General features: G+C 41.2%; 2 protein-coding genes across 2 annotated transcripts in view; one reads left to right on the top strand and one right to left on the bottom strand.

The window, feature by feature from the left end:
* Positions 1–285: 285 nt before the first annotated feature.
* LOC140235809 (uncharacterized) lies at positions 286–3,744 on the top strand. Its single transcript, XM_072315809.1, has 4 exons — positions 286–1,836; positions 1,894–2,487; positions 2,548–3,522; positions 3,643–3,744. The coding sequence occupies exons 1-4, from the start codon at positions 286–288 to the stop codon at positions 3,742–3,744; spliced, it is 3,222 nt and encodes a 1,073-aa protein (XP_072171910.1).
* Positions 3,745–7,386: 3,642 nt separating this feature from the next.
* Positions 7,387–20,094, bottom strand: part of LOC140235810 (uncharacterized) — a 28,308-nt gene continuing 15,600 nt past the window's right edge. Inside the window, exons 8-15 of the mRNA XM_072315810.1 lie at positions 19,103–19,220; positions 17,241–17,490; positions 14,973–15,185; positions 14,313–14,487; positions 12,914–13,046; positions 11,180–11,605; positions 9,177–10,436; positions 7,387–8,441 (exon numbers count right to left, since the gene is read on the bottom strand). Coding sequence (XP_072171911.1) covers positions 7,821–8,441; positions 9,177–10,436; positions 11,180–11,605; positions 12,914–13,046; positions 14,313–14,487; positions 14,973–15,185; positions 17,241–17,490; positions 19,103–19,220 — 3,196 coding nt within the window. The 3' untranslated portion in view covers positions 7,387–7,820. The remainder of the gene's footprint in view (positions 8,442–9,176; positions 10,437–11,179; positions 11,606–12,913; positions 13,047–14,312; positions 14,488–14,972; positions 15,186–17,240; positions 17,491–19,102; positions 19,221–20,094) is intronic.

The raw sequence follows: 20,094 nt of genomic DNA on the forward strand, positions 1-20,094 counted from the left end.
GTATTCGATTACAACATTTTACCAGAGTTCCTCACCCCAGTTTTGTTTTATCGTATCTATTTGGTGCGTTAATCAGCCCTGAGAAAATTATCTACGCTATAGCATTCATATTCATTTCTGTTGCCTCGTTAAAAATTTTCCGTAAGTAGGATGGATGGTGTCGTTTTTCTTAGTTTTAAGACCCTGTGTAAGGTAACAGTTTCAATCCAATGTTAATCTTGTCATCATATTTCAGGAAACCAGCTATGAATATTGACGTCACTTCACGTCGCAGATGCTCTCAAGATGAGTGATGACATCAAGGTGTTCGCGTACACCGCTCCACCGAAAAAGAAGAAAAAGAAGAAAAAGCCACCTAGTGGAGAGGCAAACAAGGAAGGGGAGCAGAATAAAGAGGCAAAGCGAGAGCCTGAGCCAAAGCCTGAGCCTCCTCCAAAACCTGAGGAGGAAGATGAGGATCTCATTAAGGAGAGAAAGCGACGAGAAGAATCGTTGAGGAGAGCTGAGTTGCTGAAGAGGAAAAAACGTGAGGAGGCGGGAAAGCCCGTCAGAGGGCGGGGACGAGGTCGCGGACGCCCTCCCAACCGGGGCGGTTCTGCGACAGGGCCCGGCAGGGGTGCTCCTTCGGAGAGGAGTCAGCCTCAGGATGGAGGAAGGGGGCGTGGTAGGGGGCGTGGCCGAGGAAGGGGCCGAGGTGGCTCCGCAACTGGGAGGCGAATACGGAAAGTAGGAAATATGGACAAACCTCCCTTGGAGAGTATTCAGGAAGGCAGAGAAAGCCAGATCTCCTCTCGTCAGGCTTGGAGTCGGCCTGCAACGACAAATCGTCCTCCAACGACGAATAATCGCCCCAACACAACAAATCGTCCCGTTACATCACAAAAGCCACCTGCACCGACCCTGGAACAAGAAAAGCCAAAAGAAGAAAAGGAAGATGTAGAAAGTAAGAAGAAAGAAGATGAACCTAAAGCTACGCCAAAGCAAGATCCCCCGAAGACTAGAAAGTTGTCAACAGTTGCGCGCATGGGAATTGCGATGCGGAGAATTTTTGGTAAAAAGGAGACTCCAGAGGAAGCTGTGCCGCCACCTGAAACTAAAGAAGAGGAAAAGAACGAGGAAGAAGAAAAGAAAAACGAATCGAAGGAGGACGAGAAGGAGGAAGACGAGAAAAAGGAGGAAATCAAAGAGGAAGACACGAAAGAGGGAGAAACGAAAGTAGAAGAACCAAAAGAAGAAGAAAACAAAGAAGAGAAAGAGGATGAGAAGCAGGAGGACGAGAAAAAGGAAGAATCAAATACTGAAAAGGAAGATGACGAAAAAGAAAGAGAAAAGGACAAGGAAGAGGAAAAAGAAACTGGAAGTGCAGAAAAAGTACCGGAAATAAAAGTTGAAGAGTCACCACCTCCTGAGAATAAACCTACCGATGAAGAAACCAAGGAGGAGAGTACGAAGGAAGAGGAAAAAGAAACAGAGGAAAAGGACAATCCGGATGAGGCAGAAACTAAAAAGAGTGAACCCTCACCCCCGCCAGAACAGAAAGAAAAAACGCCTGAACCGCCAAAGGCAGCCGAAGAGACACCTGAAGAACATGTTCCTGAAAAAGAGCCAGAAGCACAAGTGACGCAGGAAGAACCGAAGCAAGCTGAAGACGACGAAGAAGTCAAGGAGAAGCAACGGGGAGTACTGGCAAGATTATTTGGTAGAAGGAAATCCGTAGCAAGTACGAAAATGGGTTCTCAGTCAACTCTGAGATCACCCAGTGTGGCAAATTTGAACGCATCTAGAGTTTCTCTCCAGCCCAGCGTGAAGGCTTCGCAGGTGTCTTTGCAGCCAAGCGTCGCAGCTGGTGTAGATGTGGATACCGGGGGTCCAGGCGATGAGAAAACAAAGGAGAAAAGTGGATGGGGAATGGTCAAGTCTTTCTTTAAACGAGAAAGCACGCCTCCTCCCCCAGAAAAGACAAAAACACCCCCGCCGCCACCTAAGGAACCTACCCCACCTCCACCAAAGGAAGAACCGAAACCAGTGGAGCCACTGTCAAAGGCGGCAGCGTCTGATGAAGCCACCGGAAGCGCACCACCTGCGGAGACTGCATCGAGCCTTCCGGGAGATAATTCGACTCGGCCAATCGTGATCATCAATGCGTCCGGAGACGATGGTCTACAAAGGTCTCTGATCGCCGCCCTTGGAGGAAAAGTTCCTGAGGAAGGGGAAGGAGCGACAACTCAACAACAAAACAGAACAAACACTGGGCCGAACAATACGCACCCGGGAATGGTGGGAGTAAATCCTATGATGCCCTATGTAATGCCTTACCCTATGATGCCACCACCCCCAATGCCATACTACGGACTCAATCCCTACTATGGTCCTCCAATGATGCCACCAGCACCCTACCCACAAGGATATTATCCCCAGGGCCAGTATCCACCTCAGCAGTTTCCTCAACAGCAACTCCCTCCACAGCCACCGACCGTGCAACAAGCAGTGCAACATCAGCAACCCCCTCCGCCACAACCACCAGCGGAGCAACCCCGACAACCTCAGTACGAACCACTGAACCAACAGCAGAGGCAGCTGGTGGAAACGATGCCTCTAAGCAGTAGTTCTCAACCGGTGCCTCAAAAAGCCGAGGTCCTCTCGGCAACGGAACAACTCATCGAAACGAACCCAGCTCGCCTCGTTCATGAGCCCGCAGCTAAGCCAAAGTGGCTTAAGAAGGAAGAGAAGAGGGCGGCGCGAGAAAGAATTCGGTTGACAGTGAGGAAGAAACTCAATGAATCCCTCAAAGAAGTCGAACAAAGCCACAATCTCAGTGACGAGTCCTTCGTCGATAGCGACATAGACGATGAGTTTTATAATGCGACCGTACGGAAGAGAAATCGGAAGAAGAAGCGATCCATAGCTGACTTTAATGAGCTGCAAAAAGAGGAGATGGCACGGAAGGAGAAAATTGCGGAAGCCGAACGTCAGCGTAGGGAAGCCGAGATGCAGGAAGAGACCCGCCGTCAGATAGCCGAGGACGGGATGAACGCTCTTCTGGCTATGATAAGGGGCGAGGAGGTCGACGAAGAGAAGCCTGAGCAGGGTGAGAAAGAAAACGCTGAAGACACCGGCAAGAATGCGGAAGAATCCGAGAAAGATAAGAAAGCGGACGGAAAGGACACAAAGAAAGAGAAGGAAGATACTTTCAAAAAGCCTTTCGACATTGAAGCCAAGTCCCCAATTATTTTCCCCGAGAGTCATACTTACGATGATTTCAGTAAATTTGTGCATGAATATACAAAGGCGAATGGCACTGATTCTCCTGCCCAGGAAAAAGTTGACAACAAAGAAAAAGTTCCTGCAGAAAACAATTCTGCATCAAATTCGGAAAATCCATCCCCATTTAGCATCACTATCGCGGATGACCTTATGGCCATGATAAACGACTCGGTCAGTCCCGCCCGAACTCCCAAGAAAGGTTCGCCGATCACCTCCGACCAAGTATCCACGCCCAACGAAACTCTCCCGAAGGCAAGCGTCGACGAGCCGAAGATTCCCGGCTCAAATCGGAAGCACTCGGTTTCTTTCGCGCCCACTCCAATGAACACACATCACAATTACTCTGTGGGCCCTGCCACTCCGCATACTGCCGATAAGCCGAAGAGACCTGCGGGGAGATCCGAAGCGCAGCAGTGGCTTCATGACGCTCAGGTGAAACTGCTGGAAGCAAAAAGGTTACTCAGTCCAAACTCGACATAAAAGAAAGAGAAATGGACAGAGAGGGAGAGAGAGAGAGAGATAGACAAAGAGGGAGAGAGAGAGAGAGATTATTATGTTGTAGTTCTTGTGGCGTTGACGTCTGGAGTACCCTATCTGCCGCTGTGCAATCGTACGTTACATTTGTTATAATTCTTACCATTAAATATACATGTGCAAACCACAGCTTACTTTAGGACATATAATGGCACTTTATAAAGAAATAATTTCATCAAAAAGATGCAAGAAACGCTAAATGATCGACGTTTCAAATAATGCACTAATGACTGAGCCTGCACGAAAGCACAAATACACTTTATTATTTCAAACTTTCTTTTCACATAGGAGCTTGCTGAAATGTACCAATCATTTTGTTATGATTATTTATTATTCTGAGGAAACCAAATATATGAAGTTTGTTCTAAAATGGGCTGTAACTTACTACAGAAATAGTGAACATGTGGTGGTGCATTTATTTCCTGTCAGTGAAGAAAATTGATTGAAGGATACATGAGGCCAATGATATCATCTCTGCATCTATTTTGCAAATGTGGTTGTTCCTAATAATCACTTTTTTGAAAAACCGACAGACTTCAATCTTCCATAGCTGTCTTTATTTTTTTTATTAACAAACACTTTACCGTTCTGTTTGTTTAATTGTACCCTTTCTTGACTAAAGAAAATGTGAACTTGGCAATCAAAACAATACTGTGAAGCAACATACTGTGTGGCAATGATAGAAGAAAAGTAGATGTGGTTGTATTGTCTTCAGTGAAATCTCACAGACAACTCTAAATAGATACATGTACATGGTACATGTATAATGAATGATACAAAATTATCAACTTCAAATTGCTAGCACATAAGACTATTCCCTAAATACTGTGGATGAATCAGACAAAATGTTATGCATTTATATACTGTGTGGTAATGATCATACCAGGGCTCGATACTAACTTTCTTGTTCGTGCCACTAAAATCTTTAAATCTGACATTTTGGTGGCCTGAAAAAGATATGGAGTGGCCCGAAACAAAATCAAAAGTAATAATCCCTATGAGTCTTAGTTACCCGATCGGGCCATCAAAAGATAAATGTGGTTGCCTGACATCAATTTTTAGTGGTCCCGGGCCACAGCTATTGCTACCACTGCTGAGAAAAATTCTCCATTTCTTAATGAGAAGTATATATTTGTCGTTGTTATTAAGCCCTTTTGAGGTGCGTGTATTTCTGCTATAAATCTTCAATTCATACAGATGCCATCTATAAGACTGCTGAAAGATTGAGGGGGATTTCCCTATTTGATCGCTTTCTCAGGCTCCTTGCGATCTCAAGTATTGGCACATGATATAAGGTACAGGTATTTGTATCAAACTAATATTTGTCAACTGTGTACAACTTAGCCTACTTGAAAGTGTGCCGTTCTACAAAATTGACAACTTAAAAAACTATATGGAATCTCTTTTTTGACAGTGTGCAGATATTGCCCTTTGAATACTATGTTCATTGAAACAGGAAGCAGTTTGTGGTGTAGCTGATTGTATTTCTTGTCATTTTTCTTGGTAGCAGTGACCCAGACTGATTACCTATTCGACTAGCTTTGTATTAGTGTTCTGTTATGACCATTTGCATTGGCTTTATTGAAAAGTGCAATAAAAAATATTGTAGACAAAGAGTATAAAACATTTTAACTGTGGCTACGTGTGTATTAATTTATCCTTTGCATGCATGTGCTTTATATATATACACATATACATGTATATATAAATATACATATATATATATATATACATATATATACACACACATAAATCTATATATTATGTATGTATATATATATATATATATATATATATACCTTTGTATCAGTACCATTAAAAAAGGACCATGATATACATAATGGCAAAACCACATTAAAATAGCCATCATAGCTAAAAGCATAAGAACTTCATTAGAAATTTTTTCAACAATGTTTTGAGAAACTGAAACCAGAGACCAATCATGGCTGAAGGTTTCATGAACTGCATGATCTACTGGGGTACATCTTAATAATTGCCCAGCAGTTCCTACATGCAAATATGATGCCAATTTGTGCAATCTACAATAGGCTAACATAGCCACATTGGGGTTTATCTTTCCTAGAAAAAGAATCTATGTCCTACGTGCTCTTGCACGTACTGTTTTCATGTATGATGTATTACAGGCAGTAAGGAAAATGTTTGTGAAGCAATGATAAGAAATGAGAACTATGATTCATCTGAGGTTGTTCTCTCTCATTTTTAATCTTGTGCAGTGTATCTGCTTCAGAACACTTTCTAAAGTGAATCACACAAAGGTAGAGTAAAAGTTCATTTGGCTTGCAATAGTTGCACAGCAAACATTTACACAATGACAAATTAACTTCTTTTGACAATACACTGTGTAATCTGCTAACATAATCATGGTAAGCACATCACACTGTTTCACAATCCTAGAATCATTTCATATCAATCTACAACAGAACATAAGGAGAAACGATGTATGAATCAGAGGGTGACACAACATTTGTTCCTGTGACAATGGCTCCAGTCCTTTTTTTCTCTAAGGACTTAGGGTTTGGGTTAGGGTTGTGAATGGGTTTTAGGTTTAGTTTGATGTAAGGATTAGGATTAGGGTTAGGGTTATGTTTGTGGGTAGAATTTATGTTTGGCTTAGCATGCAGATATTTCATGGGAGGAGTTATCGCAGGAGCAAATGTCATGAAACCAAATCAGAGACAGCAAGAGCCAGAGGACTTCAGGTAACAATTAAAGGACAAGTTCACCTTCATTAACATAAGGATTGAGAGAATGTAGCAATATTAGTAGAACACATCACTGAAAGTTTGAGGAAAATCGGACAATCCGTTCAAAAGTTATGAATTTTTGAAGTTTTTGTGCAGTCACCGCTGGATGAGAAGACTACTGCAGTGTATGATGTCACATGCATACAACAATATAAAGAAAATATAAAGAGAATCTCACAAAATTTCATCTTTTGAAAAAAGTACACATTCCCTTGACTCGTTACTGACATATGTTATGGGTAATATTATTCCCATTGCCTTTAGAAAGAGACAAGTCAAGTGCTCTTTTATTATGCGAAAAAAGTGAAATATGTTGAATTTTCTTTACATTTTCTTTATGCGGTTGTACTCATATGACATCACAAGCCTTAGTAGTCTCCTCATCCAGCGGTTCCAACATAAAAATTTTAAAAATTCATAACTTTTGAATGGATTGTCCGATTTTCCTCAAACATTCACTGATGTGTTCTACTAATATTGCTGTATTCTCTCAATCCTTATGTTAATGAAGGTGAACTTGTCCTTTAACAGAAAAAGAAAAACAGACATAGGTTGACAGATATGAAACAAATGCTGAGATAGAGAAAGAGAAAGAGAAAGAGAGGAGAAATGTGTGAGGAAGAGAGGGAGATGATGATCATGAGCAAATGTATTGCTAACTTTAATAAATTCTAAAATTGGCGGAGTCAATATTTCAGTAGTTTTGAATAAGAAAGGTGCTTTTGTTATACAAACACTATGACTGTGTCATGTCAGTATTCAATTTAAAAAAAATATATATATATATACATATATATATATTATCATATGTTACATGCTTGCAGCTATCTTTGATTTTGCATCTGATTGATAAATTGCCCTTCATCTACAACTTTGATGCAAGAATTCATTCATTTGAATATCTTTGATTTTATAGTCACCAGCAGAAAAGATGCAAATGAAAGAATGAAAGACTTAAAATGATTAGTTTTATACACATTGGATTGTGACAAACCACATTTGAGACTTGATTAGTATAACCTGGTTACCATGAAATACATTAATGAGTAACAGTATCCACTCAAACGTATTCAACAATTTTGCTGATAAAGTAGTAAGGTGTACAGAATAACCATGCTGTTATGTGGTGTTGTTTTTTTTTTTTTTCATTTCTGTTTCTGATGTCATCATTTGCTCATTCAAATTTGTGAAATGTACCCTCTGCCCCAATTTCCAGCTCATTACATAGTTCTCTCCCTGTCTGACTATCTGCTAGGATCATAATGGCTGGTTTTCTTTATACTTTCGCCACGCTTTTTGTATGATCTCTGCAGACTTCACAGCCTTCCGGATTTTTTGAACCCTGGTCTTGTTCTCCCTGGCAGCGGAGAGGTATGACTTTTCACCTTCCGTCTCCTTAATTGATCTGACCTTTGAACTCAAGTCTCTCACCAGGTGCCCACTGAGTGCCAACTCTGAGCCAAGTTTATTGTCAAATGACCTGGTGTCCAAGCGTGGTGAAGCTTTGGTTTGGGGTGGAACAGCAGAAGTGAAAGAAGTGTGAGCGTTACTTTTGTGTCCTCTAGATTGTATCTCCGAAACATTTTGGAGCACAGGGGAGGAAGTGTCCGAGTGCACGGATGAAATGTCCCATGAGGTCACAGATGGTGTGCCCCTCGCCTCCAACAGATGCTTGCTTTCCCCCTCTCTTAGAATGGACTCTCCCGGCCTTGTCATAGGTTGTGTGTAGGTGCTTGTCCTGGACCATCTGCCATGGAGGGAAGTCTGGCTGCTGGTGGATGAGTTTGCTGAGCGTGCTGTGGTAGTGGAGTGAGGCTTGTCTGCCAGGTAGCCGAGAAGCTTGGACTTCAGAGCAGATGTGACGTCTTGATCTTGTTGCTGTAGAAACAAGAATGTAGGACAAACAAACACATCTCCACAGTAAGCTGAAACACCTTAAAACATTTGATGAAGAAATGCAACTTAAATCTCTTTATTTTCTGATGATGAAGAACGACTTAAAGAGCGATACGAAAAATACAGTGCACAATTACAGTGCACAAATACAATTTAGCACTGGTCTTAAATTTCTTATACTGATTGCTAATCTGTATCATCACTACCATCTTCACCGTGTTAAAGGGGATGGCTAGTAACTGATCAGTGGGAATCAGTGGGAATGCTGAGGGATGATTGTTCCAATCCTTGTGGGATTCATTTAAGAATACATTATATATCTACTGTTGTGTGAAAATTATTTGCTTCAGAACGGTCTCATATTCAAGTAATGTGCAGATTAATGCCCCGTCACTGACCAGGCACGCTAACCTGGAAACATTAAACAATCACCCTCTAGCATTCCCACTGATTCCCACTGATCAGTTACTAGCCATCCCCTTTGATAATGTAAGACTGTGATGTCATCTATTTCTTCAAATACTTTTGCTACTACAGGAATTATGATAACTATATCTATAGGTATTACAAGAACATTTACTACAGTAATTATGATAATTATAACAACAGGTATCACAAGAATACATGGTAGAATGGTCAAATGATTCATATCAATTGATACATCAGTTTTAAAAACAAAAAGAAAATGAGCACAATTCCTCGAAAGTTTGGCCTTACCACTGTTTGCATTGGGCTGCTAAAAGAAGAGAGAGTACTTGTCAAGCTCTCTGCCTGTGAATCTCCGCTAGAGCGTCGGTCTTGGTGCAACATGGAGGCCAGTGCTGCATCGAAGGAACCTTGCCCCAGAGAAGACGAGCTGTGCCTCACAGATGCTGCTGCACGAGGGCTCACAAGACTGTCCGAATGCATGCTCTGGGCTTGAAAGGCACTCTCTGATGTACCAGATGCTGATGAAATGCTGGCTAGGTCTGACTGTGAGGGCGCTTTCATGTCAGAGTTAACTGAACCAAGATGGCCAGCTGCATGTGTTTCCATTGTTGCAGGTGGAGAGCACTCAGTGGTGGTGTTGGAAGAACTTAGTTGAGAGGTTCTGTCAGTTTCATAGGCTGGAGAACCATGGAAGACAGGATTCATTACAGGTACTTCTTTCTCCTGAGAAGTGTTTGCTGGAACGGTGCCTTCATGCTCATGCATAGCTGTCCTGGAACCAACCTCGGAAGAAATGGAAGAGCTAGAGCGTTGTGGAGTGATGATAGTAGAAGCTGCACTTCTGTTATTTGTTTTGACAAACAGGTAGTTTGGTAAACTTGTTCCTGGTATCAACTGTGGATGTGTTGGTGTGCCTTGAGGAGGAGAGGATGTTAATGAATTGTTGTCAAAATCATTTCCATTAGGTAAGGTCAGTTTAGAAATGGACTGTAGAGCATTATCATGGTCTGGGGTGCTGTGATGATCATCACATTGTCTGTTTTCCTGACTGACCTGTGAAAGAGAAGAGACATCCTTGCCTCTCTCCACTGACCACGCCATGTCTGGACTGCCCGAATGAAATACGGATGGATCATCTGGTAATGCCGTCAATGAGTCTCCACTTTTCTCCCCAGCAGCCCCTGGGTAGCCAACTTGACTGTTACTGCGTGAATGGGGAATCTGTGATTGGCCTGTCCTCGATCGTGACTGTACTTCATCACCTTGAGCCCATGCATGCTGCACGCAATCAATGCCTGGATCCCCCATGCCTGTCACATGATCAGTGCATGGCTGACCCATGCCTGTCACATGATGGCCTCCATTCACCTCATGATCGGCGCCTGATGGAGATTGACTTCTCCCATTTCGCTGCTCCTCTTGCTGCAATTGCTGCTGTCTCTTCAGCTGCTCCTTAAAGTGCCTCAGCTTGGACAGTGTTGCCTCTTCCTTCAGAGTGAAGTGCTGAACAAAGTTTGTGATCCTCTCCTTCTGAATCTCCTTCTGAGCCTGAGTCAAAAAGATACGCAGGGATTCCATGAATGGTCATTAATTCTGTTGGAAAGGTATGAAACTAGTCCAACCCACATCCATTCTTTTCACAGGAACAGAGGGCAATACACAGTGTCTTCTTTTTTATCGTGATCTCCACGCAATTTGACTTTCTACTTGTTCCCAGCATGCGAGGAATTCTTATGACACATGTAATATTTCTGCCTTAGCAAAGTCCACTCTATGTTGCATGGATCTAATATGACCACCCATCCCCCCAAAAAACAAAAAACAAAACAAAACAAAACAAAACAAAACAAAAGCAGAACAATCACTCCTTCCAACTGTAATTGCCACCAAATGTAATTGCATTTCAAAGACAAACCCAAGCCATAAAATGCCTCACACCTTCCCAACTACAGCCATGTGTATGCAGGCAAGGAATTGATGCAATTCATTGAAATTCAAAGCAGTTAGTACTGAGACTTGTCTTGTTGGTGGCAAAATGCTGCATATCATATCTCTCAATATGATTTTAGTTTACACGGGATTGATGATTACTACAGGGATTAGTACAGGCATAAGATGCTATTGTTTTCATGTCCGTGTTTTCTCCGATACAGACTTTACAAAAAGTAAAATTTTCAAGACATGTCCACCTCAAGACTGTGTGCCAAACTGCAGGAATATGTTTTGTAGTTATCTGCTTTTTGAAATTTCCAACATTTGTGAGTTTCTTTCTTTCTGTAATTTTATTTTACCTTGTTTTGTTTCTTTTCTTCTGTCTTTAGTATATCCAGCACTCGTTTTGAATCCACCCTCCCGCTCTTGTGTCTGCAGCTCTCCACTATCCTATCAGTCAGGCTTCCTGATTGGCTGGCTGGTGCCTCCCCAAGCAGCTGCTCATCTAACAATTGCTGTGATTGGCCATTTAAGGTCATGTGCCCCTTTCCCCCACCAACTCCCCATGGTGAGGACAGAGATGGTTGGAGAGGAAGAGAGAATGACTCCATGGTGCCAGGCAAAGGATTGCTGGATTCTGATTGGTTGTCTGGGCCCTCCCTGTCAAATCCTTGCTTCCCATTGGCTGCCTGTCTGGATTTCAAAACCCTCTCCTGGAGTTCCACGTGGTTCTTTACAATCTGAAGATGTTCTTGAGCCAGCTGGAATCGCTTTTGGTACTTCGCCTGAGGAGTTAACAAGATCATGAGGTTGCATTGTATGATATTTCTTGGTAGCAAAGTGTAGACATATGAACAATTCCCTCCCCAACCAAAAGTAAGATATCAATTCAGTCTCTATAACCAATTACAAGGCTGCCAACATGTGCAGATCTAGAAACATACTTGTGTACTACAGTACGGTTCACTCACATTATAACGAAATTCTTGCTTCACCCTCGCTAACCACATACCACATAAAATCACACTCATACTGATAACATAGTCAGCCTTTCAAGAAATCACTCATGTGTGGCCAATAAGTTTGATCTCACTGTATTGTGTGTGTGTGGGGGGAGGGGGGATGTTTCTGCTCCATTAGACATGGAGAAGCACTACACTTCAATGTGCTTAATCAGTTTTTCACCAATGCCAAGTGGCAGGTCTTCCACTACAGTCAAACCTGCCTTAGAGGCCACCTGTCTATAGCGGCCACTGAAATATCCCCCAAGAGAAAAGCCCTGTTACAGACCCTGTGTATAGCGACCACCTGTCTAACGCGGCCACAGACCCGATGGAGCCGTAGCCAAACCAATAATTCAGCATGTTTTTCTGATTTGCAGCCATGCCAGTCATTCATGGGCAACATTCAGTGATCGCCACTGCTGCATTCATCACTCATTCAGTCATAATAATGCACAACCGATTGTACACATGCTACTGTGCAACAATTTGATAAACATTGGCATTGTTCAATGCGTGAAACACACTTGTGCATACATATAACACACACATACATGTACATGTAAATACTTGGATGTATACTACGATGATACACGTACATGTAGGCAATGTACAAAAAAGTTAGATAACCTGTCTATAGCGGACACCCGTCTATAACGGCCACTCTTTTCATCACCCTTGGGTGGACGCTATAGACAGGTTTGACTGGATTTGATTTCAGACATGTTGTATATAGAAAAGAAAAAGTGTTAATTAACATCATTATTAGACTTCTGAATGCAAAAGGGTGATACCTTCAGCTATTCTAGCTCCAAGATGAAGTGAAGATAGAAAAATGACATGAAGAATGAATGATATCAACATAAAGCATATATCACATGTTTTGCAAAAAAGACATCTTGATTTGATAACCATTGTGGCTTGTATTCTGTAAAAAATTAATCACTGTTGTAGTGATGTGAAGACACAGACATAGACTTCATTTCATTCACAGCATTTGAGTGGATTTGCTCCAGTGGGAGGAAAATACCCTTGCAAAACACAAGCCTTGTGTGACTGCCACAACTTCAATATTGAGGAATTTATACTCACTAGTCTCTTTGCCAGTTGTTTCTCAGCAATCTTCTCAGCAGTGATCTGATCTCTGCTAGCCTTGCACTCTCTCAGTCTCAGCACCAATGCATGCTGCTTCTCCAGATGGTCTGTCGTCATGCCGATCTTGCCCCTGCATGGAAGAGTCAATCTAGAATGAATGAGTTTTCTGTACAGTACAATGTGTTTTCATGTGTGCTAACTTCTATCGCATGGTTGCCTCAACGAACGCACTATGAAAAAAAAGAGGTGAGGGATGGATGTGAAATGGGAAGTATCCTAATACACTATCAGACATAATATGCACATACGTGCATAAATACAACATACTCAGTGCATAGATGCACAGTAGATATAAAAGCATATTCATACTAATTATATACAAACATACAGACATAATAGACATATGTGTATGTAAACACACACATAATAAACATGCATGCATACATTCATATATATACAACAGTACATGCATACACCCTCCAAAAGTAGTAAACATGCCATAGATTTGGGGAGGTCTTAAAAATCACATGGGCAAATAATACCTGCTTTCACCTTCAAAAGAAGGGTTTATATTCTATTACTTGCCTGAAATTACAGATTTGTGTCACGTTTTGTCAAAACCAAGCCTTCAGCCATGCATGAAATTTTATCAATTTACTGAAATGATAAACTTTGAGGCTTATTTGTCAGAATCATGCCTTCACCCAAGCATGAAATGTGATATCATTTTAAGCTGGACTGTGGACCAGAAAGAAAGAATCTGCAGCCCGCTCTCTAAATGGACTTCCTAATCTGTACCTAGGGGAATTTCAAGGGCTGGCTTACCCCGAGATCCCTGATAGGATTTCTCGTCGCTGGGGCGACAAGACCTCATATCTACAAAATGTCAAATGTTCAGGAGAGCCAAAAAACATGGCGGCCAAAGCACTGTGGCGAATGGGATAGCCTTTCCTTTGACATGCCGTGGTGACTTCACTTTTGGAGTAAGACAGATGGGATTTGGACAGGACATCAACGCATTACTGTATAGGCCATATATTTCGCGAATCTAAATTTTCGCGAATCAGGAATTCCTGATGATTTTGCGAGTGATTAAATTCGCGATCGTGGAGTCCTGCACTGATCGGAGAAATGTACACACGTACGTCACATCCACATCGGGATTAGAGTCAATATTTTCGCGTGTTTTTAATTTCGCAAATAGCACCCGACTCGCGAAATTCGCGAAAATAAAAACCTCGCGAAATATTCAGCGTATACAGTATTTGACCTTTAACGAAAAAAAGTCATTTTCACCAAAATTGCAGATACAAGGTCTTGTCACCCCAGCGACGTTATATTTCTGTAACTGCTGTTGCTTCAGAATGGTCTTACACTCCTCTAAGGGCTGGCTTACCCAAGATCCCTGATAGCATTCTCTAACTGCTGCTGCTTCAGTATGGTCTTAAACTCCATCAGGTCCCTCTTCTGCTGCTTCTGCTCTGCGATGCGGGACTCCACGCTCCGGCCCAGCCGTGAGATGTCCCTGTCACGCTTCTTTTCAAACGGACTCTTGTATGCTTTAGATGACCCTTTGACAATAACAATGCCAAAATAAAGACAGAAAAAAATCTGTCAATGACATCCCATGTTTTACTACAAGATGCATCAATACAGTATCTCATCTAAAATGTAAGGTTTGCATACTTAGAAAATTAGTAACAGTCAAATGTAATTTGTTATGTCATGAAAATGAGCTGTACATGTACTTTATTTTGTGACTTTAGGTCTGACCCAAAGAAAATTTTCACCACGTGAGCAAAAGCTCATAGAAACAGTGTGTGAAAAACTGCATGAAAATATACAAATTTGGTGCACAGTATGAACTGCATAACAGTCTACCATTTGTGCTATTATTATATAATTATTACTATTATTGCTATTATGATCAGTAATATTGTTGTCATTGTTATCATTATTAATACATTCATGCTACGATTTAGAGATTTCTCATTTCCTCTGCCACTACTTTGATGCTTCAATTGCATCTGATTCATACCCACAATGCAACACTAACCATTTGACCTGGGCTTCCCTTTCACTGCTGTGACCTCTGGGGGTTGTTCTGTCTCCTGACCTTTGACATCTGACCTCTCCGCTGAGCCGGTCTGCCCTTCCCGTTGCAGGAAACCGAGGGTGGGGTTGTACTTCTGGTGGTAGGCATAGGATCTGATGATCATATCCCGCAAGAGCTTCAGGCATTCCCTGAATCGCGAGAAATCTGAGATGCCTGGTGAGGGGGAGAGAATTAGTGAAAGCATGAGATCGTGAGGAGGTGGAGGAGGTAAGTAATCATAGGATGTGATCAACAACTGTACACTTTTCAGTGCAAAATCAATTTAAGCACCTCATAGATCCCTATATATCTGTATCTAATTCATCATGTGAGCACATTAGCTTGCTAGCTACAGTGAGAAACATGCCTAGAAGTGGGACACACATAACCAAAGATGCTGAACTGCATGGCTACTGACAGTCACAAGCAGTGGCAAAATCTCATTAAATCAAGCTTCTTCCAGACTTATTCAACTTGATAAATTTGTGATGAGGTGAAGTGCCTCTTTTATTTTTCTGTGGAAATATATGCAGCTTTGCTATGTCAAATGGTTGAATATTGCTTGAAAGAAGCCACATGAATACTACCTCATCTGCCAAAGGTTATATGCTATGCTGGTTCATAGCATTTCATCATCTACAAGCAAAATCAACTGCAAAAAAAGACAGAGATAAAATACTAAAAGAATGGACATAAGTTATCATAAAAAAAAAAACTCTATCACAGAAGAGTAAATTAAGTCACATATTCAAGACACAGAGCATTCATATTGACTGGAAGCATAAAAGACAAAGGAAAAAAGAAGAACAAGAAAAGACAAAGGAAAAAAGAAGAGCAAGAAAAGATGTAAATGCATCTGCAATGAAGCAAACAGGAGCTTGAATAAAGCAGGGTAGAGGGGGTAAAAAGCTCACACAATCACAGAGCTGGAAAAAAAAAACAAGGACAAGTAGAAATTACGCGGTGCGTAATATATGTCCCCGCCGGAAGTAGCATTTAGTAGCAAAATGTACAATATAGGTAAAAAGATGAAGGTCAAAGGTCAAAGAAGTCAAAGGTCAAAATTCTATGTGGAAGTTTTGAAGCCCTCACCTAGTGCCATCACATAAAGCAAACGGAATCGAAATCGGGTTAGAAATGGCGAAGGTGTAGCATTTTGTAGCCAATGTACAATATAGGTAAAAAAAATCAAGGTCAAAGGTCAAAGAAGTCAAAGGTCAAAATTCTGTGTAGAAATTTTGAAGCCCTCACCTAGTGCCATCACATAAAGCAAACGGAATCGAAATCGGGTTAGAAATGGCGAAGGAGTAGCATTTGGTAGCAAAATGTACAATACAGGTCAAAAATCAAGGTCAAAGGTCAAAGAAGTCAAAGGTCAAAATTCTGTGTAGAAGTTTTGAAGCCCTCACCTAGTGCCATCACATAAAGCAAACGGAATCAAAATCGGGTTAGAAATGGCGAAGGAGTAGCATTTTGTAGGCAATGTACAATATAGGTAAAAAATCAAGGTCAAAGGTCAAAGAATTCAAAGGTCAAAATTCTGTGTAGAAGTTTTGAAGCCCTCACCTAGTGCCATCATATAAAACAAACGGAATCAAAATCGGGTTAGAAATGGCGAAGGAGTAGCATTTTGAAGCAAAATGTACAATATAGGTCAAAGGTCAAGGTCAAAGGTCACAACTGAAATTCTGTATAGAAGTTTCAAAGCTCCCATGTAGTGCTATCATATAAAGCAAACAGAATCAAAATCGGGTCAGAAATGGCGAAGGAGTAGCATTTTGAACATTTTGATCACACACGGACGCACACACGGACGGACGGACAGACACACGGACGGACGGACACACACACGTACGGAGCCCGTTTCATGGTCCCCTGCTCGAACTCGTTCGGCGGGGACAAAAATCAGAAAAGCATCACAGAGATATAAAAGGCATGGAAATGACATGACAAATAGACAGACTGTACAGCATCATGAGCATAAAGACAGAGATAGAGACCTCACACCCACAGTGACGATCAAGGTAGAAAAACAGATTGTTGGGAGACGTAGAAGCCGGTGAGATAGTGAAAGAATTAGGTGAATGTATAGTTAGATTAAAAATTTACGACTGACAAATTATGCACATGTGTATTGGTATGGGTACGTCGTATATTGCATGGATTGACAGAAGACATACAGCGTATATATGAAATTTGAAGATGAACAATGTAGTGTGTATTACACACCTGCTGCTACCGGGTCTTTAATTTTCCCACTCACATAGCCCTGCACAAGCCTGGCACACAGATGCCTGCCCTCCCTGTTAAGTCCACTCCCATTGGCTGGAGCCGGAGGTGGAGGGGGATAATCAGCCAACGAGGTGGGCTGATGCATGCGTGGCGATAAAGCGTGAGATGGGCGTGGAGGGTCTAGATGAGACAGGCTTTCTTGGTGGTAATTGGGATGAATACTCTTTGCGTGGCTTGACTGAGATGACTGCAATGAATGTAAAATGACATGGCTCCATATGGGTCATTCAATATACAAATAGTGAATGGTCACGAGTGCGACGGTACAAGATTTGAAAGATAGAGGCGCTCTATTCAACAAGGCGAAGCCGAGTTGAATAGTGCGCCTCATCTTTCACCACGTGCGAAATCTTGTTCCATTGCATGAGTAAAGACCATACACTATTTGTTTTATACAACACCTCGAACGTCAACAGATTTGGTCCACACAAACTCTTGAATTTAGCACAGAAATGGCATCCATTTTATGTGAAAGACAAATGAGAAAACGCACAGTCGCAGTCACCATGTACGTACGTATGCGAAATGAAGTTGCTAACAAAACATGAGTGACAAAATTACATGCTTGTAAGTGCGCTTGTAATTGTTGAGTGCGCGCGGCAAATGTTTGTGACATCAGAGCCATACAATGGAACAAAAACTTCAAGTCAATCTTGAGATTATAACACGAGAGTCAATGGGAATGGGTGACATACGCCATGCACTTTCAATTTTTGCTCAAACAAAGTTGCATGGCTGACAGCCACAGCATGCAATATAACTTTTCACTAAATTTCATGTGATGGGCAATCGACCAATCGGATAGATACATTCTAAATAGGTGTTGTATCATCACCAGAATCCACCACCACAATTTTACCCACTGCTTGCTGCAATGAATGAAATAAGCTGACATGACTCCACATGGGTCATTCAATCACCACAATCCACCATTGTAAATTGACCCACTGCATGCTGCACAGAAACATCAGCCTGACAGGTAAATGTTGTGGATGGTTGCAAAATATGAGTAGCGTGCAGGGGCCAAGTTAGAATGTACCCAGCTGTTACTTGTAACTCTTTGTTCTAAGAAACTTGAAGCGCATAATCCCTTCCTGAACACAATATGCATTTCATAAATGTTAATCAGCAGTTTTCAGCATATCCTCTCTACCTATTCAACTGTAAAAAATTCAACTAGTTTAACCCTAACCAGGCTAGGGGGGAGGCCCCCCCCCCCCCCGACGTTCTGCACGATGTATCGCTATCGCGAAAAGCTACCGCCGCGATGTTTCATGACCTTTTTCTTACAAGTCTCCCGCATCTTTTGACACCAAATTCAACTTATGAGGGATTGAAATCAATAGAATATAAAGGGAAGAGGACTTGAAAAGACCATTGACTTAGGCAATTATTCAACTTTCAATATGCAAGGTCGACTTAAGCAAGGTTGACTGTATTACATAACAACAAGGGAGGACTATAAACCTATTCATTTTTCTAGATCTCATTGGGATGCCATCAAGTTATATGTAATGAATGAACAATGAATAAACAATGACATAAAATCAAATGTAAACAAAATTGTAAGGAGAAATTTGAGAGGTTTATGTTGGCCTGACAGTGCATGCGTGATGATGTGACAGTTTATGTGACAGTGATGTGACAGTGCAAATAAAGCATCCTCCATCGACCATACACACAGCTGGAAATGAATATGAAGAGCTGCCATTCTGGAGAGATGCTGGCAATTTGCATGACAAAAAAAAAAAAAGAGAACTGAAAATTGAGAGACTATCCCATCACATCTACCAACATACCTGTATTGCTTGGTCCTCAGCTAGTCTCCTTTTCAGTCTATTTATCTCGTCCTCCAAAGTGGCAATTTTTTTCCGTAGTTTTGCAATGACCGTCTTATCATCGATGATCTCATTACGACTGGGAGAAATAAGTTTAGTTTCCACATTGTTGTTGTGGTGGTGGGGGTAGAAAAGAAAAGAAAAGAGCATAAATATTACTTGAATGTGCTACATGTATCTCTCCTTGATTCATGTACCAGTATATTAAAACATACATACAGAAAAACAACATAGAAACTGCAGTTTTGTTCAGGACTACATGGCACAATGTCATATCATTGCAAAGGTTATCAAACATTTCAAATCAGAACATCAAAAAGTTCAGAGACTTCATGAAGTGTTCTGCACTATATCAACTTTAAATGCTTTGATAACACTAGTATGGCATAGTAAGTGCAAAAAAAAAAAAAGGTTCTACAAATGAACATGGAAGCTAAACTATTGATGCTTATGGTAGTATTTACCAAATTATACATGTGGGCAATTCCACGGTATGTAGGACACAGATGCCAAAAATTCTAAATGATATTTGTTTCAAACACCATACATTTTCAGACAATACTTGAGTTGAAGTTTTAAGAATCATTATGTTTTTCAATAAAAGTGGCCATTTTGATTTTCAAAATGGCTGCCAAAATATGCCTATAACTCAATGGTAAGAAAGAGTGCATTGTCACATAATTTACCCTCTGTATATCCACTTTACTAGTACTCTAAACAACAATCTTTTATATGTATGCAGTTACCAGACAAGTCTTTTACCACATGATAGAAAGAAAAAGCTGGTTGCTTTAAAGAATTTTATAAAAACTTTTAATTAGTTTGACAATGATGGATGTAACGTCAGTTACCAAAAACAAGGAATTTTTAACTTTATTCATCAAAGAAAGTGAGCTGTATGATGTAACTTAGGATTTCTAATGTATGCCCATATGCCTTCCTTCCAATACCAG

Source organism: Diadema setosum, chromosome 12 (assembly GCF_964275005.1).
Source record: "Diadema setosum chromosome 12, eeDiaSeto1, whole genome shotgun sequence".
NCBI lineage: Eukaryota > Metazoa > Echinodermata > Echinoidea > Diadematoida > Diadematidae > Diadema > Diadema setosum.